Below are 11,806 nucleotides of genomic sequence, written 5' to 3'. Positions count from 1 at the left end.
CCCTCGCAAGTTTCACTCACACATACAGCGTACGGCGCGCGGCGCCGTACGAAATATTTGCGATTGTCAATTTCTTTCTAGTTTAGGGCTGACCCGATTTCAAACAATCCAATATATTCGCTTTCTGCATCAGATAATTCGCTTTCACATATTATTATTATTATTATTATTATTATTATTATTATTATTATTATTATTATTATTATTATTATTATTATTATTATTATTATTCACAATTATGGGATTTTACGCGCCAAAACCACGATCTGATTGCACGCCATAATGGGTGAATGCGGAAATTTGGATCACCTGGGGCCTAGGGTTCTTTAACGTGCCCCCCAATCTAAGTACACTATTGTTTTCGCATTTCGCCCCCATCGAAATGCGGACACCGTGGCCGGGATAATTATTATTATTATTATTATTATTATTATTATTATTTCTTTTGAAAACATATATACACTTCTTTTCCCCCTGAAGGTGGCAAACTCGAATTCACCTCCCCTAATACACTACATCTCCAGGCTCGGAGTGGCGCCTGACACTGGCAAAAACGCCGAAAGCAAGTGGGGCTATACTAATCCAGGTACAACCAAATTAGGAAGATACACTAAGCTTCAACGAGACACTCCCTCACCAGAAAAGGACTTGGCCTCCCTGGTGCATATTCGTCCACCCCCTCCCCAAATGACTCATTCAATTATCCAATGGCCTCAGTCCTCAGCAGCTGCGGAGAACCTGACCAAGATGGCGGTCAGTCCTGTAACGCAGGAGAGGGTGCTGAGAATCTCTGGACCCGGACAGGCCACCAATGGAAACTGACCCTTGCAACATTTAACACCCGAACCCTCTCGAGTGAAGCTAACCTAGCCGGACTCTTTGAGAAACCATCAGGCATTGTTTGGGATATCATTAGCCTTAGTGAGATTAGAAGAACTGGTGAGGCTTATACAGTGCTGACAAATGGCCACGTCCTCTGCTATAGAGGACTACCAGATAAGAAGCAGTTCGGAGTAGGATTCCTAATCCATAAGGACATAGCGAGCAACATTGACGAATTCTACACAGCATTAACTAGAGGGTAGTAGTAGCCGTAATAAAGCTGAATATGAAGTACAGAATAAGGGTAGTACAAACCTACGCTCCAACCTCCAGTCACGATGATGAAGAAATGGAACAGTTTTATGAAGATGTTGAATTAGCGATGCGAAAAGTGCAAACTCAGTATACGGTAATCATGGGCGACTTCAACAGAAAAATGTGGAAAAGCAGGCTGGTGAACAAACAATTGGCAACTACGGCGTGGATTTTAGGAACAATCGAGAAGAGATGTTGCTTGAATTCGCGGAAAGGAATAAGTTGCGAATAATGAACACCTTCTACAGGAAGCGTTGGAACGAAAAGTGGACCTTGAAAAGCTCTAAGTGAAACAAGAAATGAAATTGATTTCATACTTTCTGCCGATCCGAGCATAGTGCAGGATGTAGAAGTGTTAGGTAGGGTAAAGTGTAGTGATTATAGGTTAGTTAGGGCTAGGATTCCCCTCAATTTGAAGAGAGAAAGAGTAAAATTGGTCAAGAAGAAACAGGCCAACCTAGACGCAGTAAGCGTAAAAGCAGACCAATTCAGGTTGGCACTTCCAAACAAATATGCAGCCTTAGAACAGAGAGGTGAAGAGAACATAGAGACAATGAATGAAAATCAAAACTAGGCTGGCTTCAGAAACAGCAATTGAAGTTGGAGGTAAGGCACCAAGGCAACCAGTAGGTAAGTTATCCTAAGTAACAAATGACCCAATAAAGAAACGACAAAGAATTAAAGTGTCCAACTCAAGAGATCAGATAGAATTCGTGGAACTGTCAAAACTAATCAACAAGGAGTAAATAAGGGATATTTGAAATTATAACGTGAGAAAGGCTGAGGAAGCAGTAAAAAATGGATGCAGCCTGAAAACAGTGAGAAGGAAACTAGGCATCGGACAAACCATGTTGTATGCACTGAAAGAGGCAAGGTAATATCATCAGTAATCTCGAAGATATAGTAAAAACAGCGGAAGAATTCTACACTGACCTGTACAGTACCCAAAGCAGCCAGGATACCTCCATTCGAAGCAGTAATGAACAGGTTACAGAGGCTCCTTCTATAACTAGCGATGAAGTTAGAAGGGTCTTGCAAGACATGAAACAGGGAAAAGCGGCAGGAGAAGATGGACTACCAGTCGATTTAATCAAAGATGGTGGAGACATAATGCTTAAAAAATTAGCGGCCCTTTATACGAACTGTCTATTGACTTCAAGGGTTTCAGAGAACTGGAATAATGCCAACGTTATACTAATAAACAAAAAGGGAGACGTTAAAGAATTGAAAAATTATAGGCCCATTAGCTTATTTCCAATATTATGCAAAATATTCACCAAGATAATCTCCAGTAGAATAAGGGCAACACTGGACTTTAGTCAACCAAGGGAACAGACAGGTTTCAGGAAGGGATACTCTACAATAGATCACATCCATGTCATCAATCAAGTAAACGAGAAATACACAGAGTACAATCAGGCTATCTATGTGACTTTCATGGATTACGAAAAGGCATTTGATTCAGTCGAGATACCAGCAGTCATAGAGGCATTACGTAATCAAGGAGTACAGGACGCTTACGTAAATATCTTGGAAAGTATTTACAGAGATTTCACAGCTACCTTAATTCTCCACAAGAAAAGTAGGAAGATACCTACAAAGAAAGGGGTCAGACAAGGAGACACAATCTCTCCAATGCTATTCACTGCATGCTTGGAAGAAGTATTCAAGCTATTAAACTGGGAAGGCTTTGGAGTAAGGATCAATAGCGAATATCTCAGCAACCTTCGATCAGAAGATGACACTGTCCTGTTCAGCAACACTGGGGATGAATTACAACAAACGATTGACGACCTTAAAAGAGAGATTATAAGAGTGGGGTTGAAGATTAATATGCAGAAGGCAAAAATAATGACCAATAGCCGGGCAAGGGAACAAGAGTTCAGGATCGCTAGTCAGCTTCTAGAGTATGTGAAAGAGTATGTTTACCTAGGCGAACTACTCACAGGAGGAGACCCTGATCATGAGAAGGAAAGTTACAGAAGAATAAATATGGGTTAGAGCGCATTCTGCAGACATTGTCAAATCCTGACTGGTAGCTCACCATTGTCATTAAAAAGAAAGGTGTACAATCAATGCATTCTACCGGTGCTGACATATGGAGCACAGACTTGAAGACTGACAAAGAAGCTCGAAAACAAGTTAAGGACCGCGCAAATAGCGATGGAACGAAGTACGTTAGGCATAAAGTTATAAGAGATAGGAAGAGAGTATACAGGGTGGATTACAGAGCGAACAGGGATAGCCGATAGTCTAATTGACATTAAATGAAAGAAATGGAGCTGAGCAGGTCATGTAATGCTTAGGTTAGATAACCGGTGGACCGTTAGGGTTACAGAATGGGTGCCAAGAAAAGGGAAGCGCAGTCGAGGACAACAGAAGACTAGGTGGGGTGATGAAACTAATAAATTCTCAGGTGCTAACTGGAATCGGTTGGCGCAAGACAGGGGTAATTGGAGATCGCAGGGAGAAGCCTTCGTCCTGCAGTGGACATAAAATAGGCTGATAATAAATGATGAATGATGAAACACTTGACAGGAAAGGAAAGCGAGTAGCAGGCTGGCAACCGTCACCGGAAGGGGCACAGCGCCTGGCTACTCTTCACATCATATAATACCAATATCAATGCAGTCTCTGGGAGATTTTTCATAGCCCGATTTCCCGGACCCGTCGATTGTACATGGACCTACCTGCGCAGCATCGTCAAGGACTTATAGAACGAATCTACAACGGCTACCGAAATATCGGCCGCTTTTACGTGCGTATTTCATGAATAAACTTATATATTTCTGCATGTCTGGGCGCACAGCATCTTTGCTGAGAGTACAGTCTGAGAGTATAGAACAGAGTAAGCCATTTCGCAGCGTCGCTAAAGAACAAAGCCTGCGATCGATATTCGATAGCACACATAATGCGGACAGATTGGTACGGTGGTTCGCAGCCAGCAGTGATCAACCGGTCGCGTTGTCTTCGGCCTCGACGGAGACTCTTGCCAAAAAAAGAGAAACGAGGAAAGAGACCGAGGACACTTAAGCACTTCTGATGAGTTGTGAATGTGAAAACATTAATGTACAATTGAACGCCGCTGAGCGGTCCTTCCAGTTAGGAACTCCACGCGGGCAAGCGAGCGCGTTGAGACACATGGCCGGTGCATTTCGATCCGTGACGTCATGATACCTTGCCCGACTGCCATAGAATCTAATAGAGAAGCTCCCTAGTAAGGTGCGGGATTTTGACGTCACCACTTTAGTCACGCCGGACTTGGCAATGGAACTTTCAGCACAAGTAGCATGATGTCATAAAGCAGAGTACACAAGCTTGCTATCTGGGAGGCGCTGGTTTAGCCCAGTGAATAAGACACTCGACTTCTGAGCGTGATGTCGTAGGCTCGAAAGTCGTCACCGCCAACGTTTTTCCTTTCGAATTTATTCAGTATTTAATGGATAAATTTTTTATAGCGATTGCCGAGGCGAAGTTAAAACTCAGGTGAGAACTTGCGCGGACAAGGAACGCGCGGATAACACACGCTTCCGAGAGCGAGGATGACGTGGCATCGCGGCGATGCCTTCTCCCCTCACGAAACACCTGGCGCGCCATCGCGGCAGAAGGTGCCCCTTTCACCCGCTCTGCTGGAAGTTGGGATTTAGTTGTTTCGCTGCTACAGGCACCGGCTTTTTCTCTCAGTGGGCTATTTGGTACTTTGACATCGAGACCGACCCGTCAGGTATGAGAAACACTGTCGAATCGGGCGGTCTAATTATACCCCTGTCACACGGGCACCCGCGAAATCCGTTAACAGGAAACTCCCTAAATGGAGATTTACGGCAATGAAGTCGCGGCAGTGCTACAAGCACAATGCGAGAAACGGCGCTGCTGCGCTTTCTTTCTCATGCATCTGCTCACATATACAGTCGCCGTTAAATATATTTTTTAACGCAGTATGTAATCTAATAAAATCACAGAGAGAAAGTTTGCTGTATGTTACTGAAATATTTTTTTTTTAAAGCATAGCGAAGTTGGAAGCGATGCTGGCCATGCTGCGCTCTTGCTTTCGTGCGTGGGCGCGTAGGTCACGTTGTTCGGCCGGTGCGCTTCGAGTTGTAATTCTGTGCTGTGTAATCGTGCGTGTGTGTGCGTGTGTGTTCGAGGTGAGCTCAACTGCTTCTAGATGAGTGACGAAGCTGATAAACAGACGAAATGGCGGAACGACATTTCTCCATGAACATTGGTGTAGAGGGTCGAGGCGCTGTGTCCTTAAAAACAAATTAAGAACTCCCATTACGTGGCGTATAAATCAAGGCACAAAAAAGAATAATGGTAAAATGTGTGAGTCAGTTACGATGATTTTATTTGCGTGCATTTCTTCGCAGCTGTAGCTATCTGGGAACGAGAGTACTGCATCCAGCAGTAATGGTCAATGCCGAACTCCCTTAGCCAAAATCTCCATTTAACTTGGCGCAAGGGAGACCGTGTGACACGGTGCGCACTCCGTTGACGTAAAGACGAAGGAGATAAATGGAGTTCGCGGGTGCCCGTGTGACAGGGGTATGGGCCCGACTCCTGGCTCGATCCATTCCTGTCGGGTTCATGTACATACAGTCATATAACCAACCTAAAGCCACCGAAAAACCTAGTTGCCAGTTACCCAACCGGACCATTTACTTTAGGCTGATGGTAAACCACAACATGACTCTGAAGCTTTGACGTCATTATCAGGTAACAAGAAGGTAGAACAAGTTAAAAAAGGAAAATCACTGCTGTAGTTCGAGACGCTGACGGCATTCTTCACGTGAACACACACACACACACACACACACACACACACACACACACACACACACACACACACACACACACACACACAAACACACACACACACACACACACACACACACACACACACACACACACACACACACACACACACACACACACACACACACACACACACACACACACACACACACACACACACACACACACACACACATATATATATATATATATATATATATATATATATATATATATATATATATATATCATTATCTTCATCAGCATCAGCCTATTTTATGTCCACTGCAGGACGAAGGCCCTGCGATCTCCAATTACCCCTGTCCTGCGCCAATCGATTCCAACTGGCACCAGCAAATTTCCTAATTTCGTCGCACCGCCTAGTCTTCTGCCGTCCTCTACTGCGCTTCTCTTCTCTTGATACCCATTCTGTCACCCTAATGGTCGAACGGTTATCTAATCTGCGCATTACATGACCTGTCCAGCGCCATTTTCTTTTCTTTTAATGTCTATTAGAATATCGTCTATACCCGTTTGCTCTCTGATCCTATTACGTGCCAAAACCGCGGTATGATTATGGGGAACGCTGTAACGGGGCCCCGTTACAGCGTTCCGAATTATTTTGACTTTGTGGGGTCTTTCATTGAAGTTCAGCACAAACCGAGTGGCATACACCCACAAGAGCTTCATCGAACAGAGGTACCTATACCCAGTCTCGCTTATTACAATGACCCATGTCGGCGTGAAAAATATTTGTTGAAGATTGGTACGTATCACACACATGGCACAGCAGCCCGATACGCTACCCAATCGACCATGGATCAATCGTCAGAACATTTAGATACAAAATAGATAGATAGATAGATAGATAGATAGATAGATAGATAGATAGATAGATAGATAGATAGATAGATAGATAGATAGATAGATAGATAGATAGATAGATAGATAGATAGATAGATAGATAGATTAACGTGTACTCAATGCACTTTACACGGGTGTTTTACAGCGAAGCTGTATACCTCTACCGGCGAAGGAAATTTTAGTGTTGTAAGCAAAAAACTCTCCATACGTCGGCCGATGCCGGTGACAGTGCAATACCGTGCCGACCCGCGGCGGAGGTGAAGCAGGCGTTAAGCACTCCCCTTACTTTGGCCGATCCCGAAGATAGTGCAATGCCGGGTCGACCCGCGGCGGAGGTGCAGTTCGCCATTGCAGGCCCACATACACAGCTTCGCTGGTCATCCTTCTTCACAGAGTGGAAGGGCACAGATTCTTTTTGGATTCTGCCTCCGTCGAAATGCGGCCGCCGCACCAGGATTTGATACCGCGACCTCGCGCTTAACAACCCAACGCCATGACCACTAACGCGAAATAGTTGAAGCGTATTTTATAAGGAAGTCAGGTGACAAGTCCGTGTTTGGCGTTGCAGGAAGAAGAAGTGACATTTCTTTCAAGTTATATAGGAACGTAAACTGATTGACCATACAGTCGTATGTATGAACTGTATGATTTATACAATATTTTGTAAGATGACGCGTGCATGATGCACCTGATGCACAGTGCACCAATAGATGATCGTTTGAAATAAACGCTAGTTGAAAGTTCAGCGCCCGTCTTGTATGTGTTCCTTTCGTCTTCTTATTAAGTGCGTTTTTATGAAAACAGTCACTAGGCCACCACAGCGGTTTCTTTTGCACATGAGTAGAGAGACGCTGCTGCGATAAGCGCAGCTTTCACTGTCATAAACCTCGAACGTATTCGTTTGAAGAACTGTATCGGCAGATAAGAACGGGGGCGCATTCACCGAAGAGTGACTTTCAAGGAGGCGCTCGCGACATCTAATTGTAGACTTTGAATGAATAGGACGCGTCGCTGCGTAGCCGCTAAGTACACGTGTACGAACGTAGAACTTTTTTTTGCGAGAAGCGATTGGAAACTGATTTTCGCAACCTATATAGTATACATTCCCCGACAAGCTTGGTTCACAAGTTCAAAAAGCAGCCTGCAAATACCTCCTACGGGAATTCCTTGCAAAGCGCTGTCAATATTTTTCGTTACTCTTTAACCCGTGTTTACCGAACGGAATGGAAATTTTTTTACTTTACATGTTAGGTAAGTGGTACCTGGAAAGTCAAGGCTCTATTTTTATTTCCGGAAAGCTTGCTTTTTGTTTTGTTATCTAATAAATGCTTCGAAGGCCTCTTGCGGGAGTAAATGCTCGTCCAGTATTTACGTCTGTTTTCTAAAGTTGCTGAGTACGCTTCTCCTGCTTGTGTCCTGCTCAATTTAAACCCATTAAAGTGTTACCAACGCCCCATTAGGTCTAAGGTTTACGGCTAAAATATGCTTTCTATTCGTTATGCCTCTTTTTTTTTTTTCTTTCAGTGTTAATCTTCAGCTTCTCGAATCGTTTAGCCGTCGTCCAAGGAACGAGCACGGTCACCACTGCTTCGGGCGTGGTTATTGGGAAGGAAGTATGCTACGATTCTCACTGCTCGCACTCTTTTCTCGGCATACCTTTCGCCGAGCCTCCGGTGGGAGCTCTGCGGTTCAAGAGGCCAGTAGCCAAGAAGCCTTGGGGAGGGCGACTTCGTGCAGTCGAGTTCTCGAAGCCCTGCTTTCAGAGGCGAGGCAAGGTCCCTGCGGTGCCGTGGCAGGCCGACGAAAGCGAGTGCAGCGAAGACTGTCTGGCCGCCGTCGAATCGTTCGTCGGACACTCCGTTGCCCGCCATGTTGTGGCTGCACGGAGGCTCGTTCAGAATTGGGTCGGCCAACCTAGACGTGTACGACGGCAGCGTTCTGGCCAGTTACGGACAGGTGGTCGTCGTGTCAACGAACTACAGGCTTGGCGCCTTCGGTTTCATGAACGCCAACACGTCCAACCTACCGGGAAACGCGGGCCTATGGGACCAGTACCTGGCGCTGCGATGGGTGCACGACAACGTCGGCGTGTTCGGCGGCGACCGCTCTCGAGTGACACTGTTCGGCGAGAGCGTTGGTGGCGCGTCGACGGGCATGCTGGCTCTCTCTCCACTGTCCAGGGGGCTCGTCAGAAGGATCATCATGCAGAGCGGGACACCGCGGTGGCCCCTGCATCTGGAGAACGAAAGTGGCGTAGCCGACGCGTCTAGGCGGGCGCTAGACCTCGCTCGAGACGTAGGATGCCTCTCGGGTGACGCTTTCACGCCAAAAGCTGTCGCCTGTCTACAGAACGTGCCGCCGGAGGACGTCGCCAGCGCAGAACTGAGGATCTTCAGTGACCATCTGTTCACCTTTCTGCCGAGCATAGGTGACGCTCTATAGTTCCCGTGGCTCCCATAGAGGCGGTTGAAGAAGACAAAAAGCTCCCGATCGACGTGATGATGGGGACGAACGTGCGAGAAGGTGCCATTGTAGTTTTCATGGGAAGTACTCCGGATGGCGTCGCTAAGAATTGGACGAGTTCCTCGGCGGGAATTGACGTGGCGTTCGGACGCGCCTATATTGCCCACATCTTTGCTGGCTTCCCAAAATCGGTCGTTGAACGGATCAGCGAGCGCTACCTGGGAACCTTAAGCAAGCGGTCGGCTCCAGAAGACGTCTTCGCCGCGCTTGTGTCTTCCGACGGCGACTTCATGTTCAACTGCCCAGCACTGTTTCTTGCCGATTCCTTCTCAAGTCGAGTCAACGTCCTGCTCGCGTACAAATTCGGGCACCGCCCCATGCCCGCTCCATGGCCGGAAGAATTCGAGGCTACCCATTCAGACGAGAACCAGCTCGTGTTCGGCGCACCACTGCGTCATCCCGGCAGATACGCTACGCAAGACGTTCTCATGAGCGAGACGATCATGTCGGCATGGGCTAGTTTTGCGCACACGGGGTATGTATGAATTATTTTGCGCAGGCAATTTATTCACTGCGGTAATGCTTGTTTTTCGCGGTTTTCGAGCGGATCCATCAAAGGGTCCGCAAACCATTGATGTTGCTGTCGATAGGCCATGCAATTTTGGATTGTGGGAATCGTTGCGCAAAGCTCGATATGTTTGCCTGCATGTATTTGTACTGCCGCTCAGCAACCGTGAGTTTAATGAGCGGAACGAAACGACAAGGTCTGCATATAGAGCATTTTATAGGTTTGACATCACAAAAATTTGTACTGTCCAGGTTGAAATGTTGACTTGAGCCTGTATTTGCTAGGAATCCATTTCACTTTCGATTCTTTTCCTTCGTCATTGTCTCGGACGTGGCTCACACGTCGCCGTTATCGCTTGGATGGGGCTCTCGGCGCGACGCATAAGAATGGAAAACGTAGTTGAACGTTTAAAAAAAGGAAAAGAAACCAAGAGTGACAGTTTTGTTAGTCGCACAGTGCATATAACCTTTAAGCGACACGTTTTATGAACCTCAGCAATAACCCTTTCGCCTACTTATATGGTACTGAACCATCCTCGTAAAATCAATACTTTCTCTTTCGCAGGACTCCCCAGCTTCCTGGTCGGAAAGCGTGGCCTCGATACGACAAGGAGCATCGCTCTTACGTGACATTTCAACACGGCTCGGTCACAGTGAATCGCGGTCTGGAAGGCCAAAACTGCGATTTTTGGAAGGGGCTCATCTGAAAGTTCTTTTTCCACAGCGATCAATCCTGCCACATTTTCTGTGGGGGAAATTCGCTGCTGTATGTCCGGCGGCAATAAACAGTTGATCTGCGCGTTTTTCCTTTACATATACATATATATTTTGATAGGTGATCTTTAAGTTTCACAAAATGAAGAACGTGATGGTAACGTCCCGAAAACAGGTAGCGGCTGTGTGTTGCAGAAAACGAGACGCACACAAGATAACGGGTTTTACCTGGGACCATGTATTGGAATATTTTGTTTGCGCATAACCAAGAACCGCTAGACCACCCGGGCGATGATTTGGGCCTGTGTTGCCTGGTTCGTATCGCCTCGTTACAGTGACGGTTGCCAGCAGGCTGGTAAACGACGAACCCCTGGGAGACGAAAAGTGTTCAATCTGGATTCACACGATAGGCCGGATCGCGTAACAGTACGCAGACGAGTGTGACGTGGCTGAGCGGCAACGAATCGTGCAACAACCAGCTTGTCATCGGCCTCCTTGTCTGGGGCGTGTTTTGGCGGCACTGAGCCCCCTCATGCTCGTCCGCAGACTGAACTGGCGCGATCCGCCCCTTCGTGTGAATCCTTCTTTAACGGGCGAACTCGGGCTGTCGGAACAAACTCCAACTGTGCAGTGGAGGTTGCGATACTGGCAGCTCAGTCGGCGATTGTCGGATGCGATGACCCTGCGCGACTCTGCCTGCTACTAGAGGGAAGCTTTCTTTGCCGTTTCCTTCGATTTTCCCACTGGTGCGGCTGCTGCTGATGCTGTGGCTGCGGCTGTCTAACACACCGCGTCGAGGGGTGGTGCAAAGCGTGTGTATACATATCAGGAGCGTGGCAGAGAAGAAAAGAGACGCGAGGAACTCGTTTGGGCTGCACCGCGCAGAATGTGCACAGTACCTTCTTGAGCTACCGGGTCATCGGCACATTATAACTGTCAAGGGATAGCTGTAATTATCCGTGACCCCCCGCAAGCGCTTACCTTTCTACCGACGTGCAAGTACAAAGGGAAGCTATATAGAATGGAAGAGAGGAGGGGGGAGGAGAGACAGATAATGGCGAGTGAATAACAGCCTTGTCAGACTTCGCTTGCAGTTCCAATACAAATACAAGAGACGGGGGGTGGATAGGGAAAAGGTGATGTGAGAAGGCAAGGAAACAAAACTTAAGTTCAAGGTACGGCAAGGTGCGTTTTTGCTATTTCTGAAAAATAAAACCATGTAAATATGTCTAGCGGACAATTTACGCAGGGTGTACAGAAGCAGAGC

General features: G+C 46.7%; 1 protein-coding gene and 1 pseudogene across 1 annotated transcript; both read left to right on the top strand.

Annotated features, from left to right (window-relative positions):
• The first annotated feature begins 8,039 nt into the window (after positions 1 to 8,039).
• LOC142583526 (acetylcholinesterase-like) lies at positions 8,040 to 9,237 on the top strand (annotated as a pseudogene).
• A 56-nt stretch (positions 9,238 to 9,293) lies between these two features.
• LOC142582565 (acetylcholinesterase-1-like) lies at positions 9,294 to 10,647 on the top strand. Its single transcript, XM_075692424.1, has 2 exons — positions 9,294 to 9,793; positions 10,391 to 10,647. Exons 1-2 carry the CDS (start codon positions 9,294 to 9,296, stop codon positions 10,530 to 10,532), a joined length of 642 nt encoding a protein of 213 aa, XP_075548539.1. The 3' UTR covers positions 10,533 to 10,647.
• The last annotated feature ends 1,159 nt before the right edge of the window (positions 10,648 to 11,806 follow it).

The sequence above is a fragment of the Dermacentor variabilis genome, chromosome 5, assembly GCF_050947875.1.
Source record: "Dermacentor variabilis isolate Ectoservices chromosome 5, ASM5094787v1, whole genome shotgun sequence".
Classification (NCBI taxonomy): domain Eukaryota; kingdom Metazoa; phylum Arthropoda; class Arachnida; order Ixodida; family Ixodidae; genus Dermacentor; species Dermacentor variabilis.
This window is presented reverse-complemented; position numbering and strand designations above follow the sequence as displayed.

Coding starts and splice junctions, on each gene's coding strand:
- LOC142582565 (XM_075692424.1), top strand. CDS start 9,294: ATGATGGGGACGAACGTGCGAGAAGGTGCCATTGTAGTTTTCATGGGA. Junction 9,794..10,390: donor GCTAGTTTTGCGCACACGGG/GTATGTATGAAT, acceptor TCTCTTTCGCAG/GACTCCCCAGCTTCCTGGTC.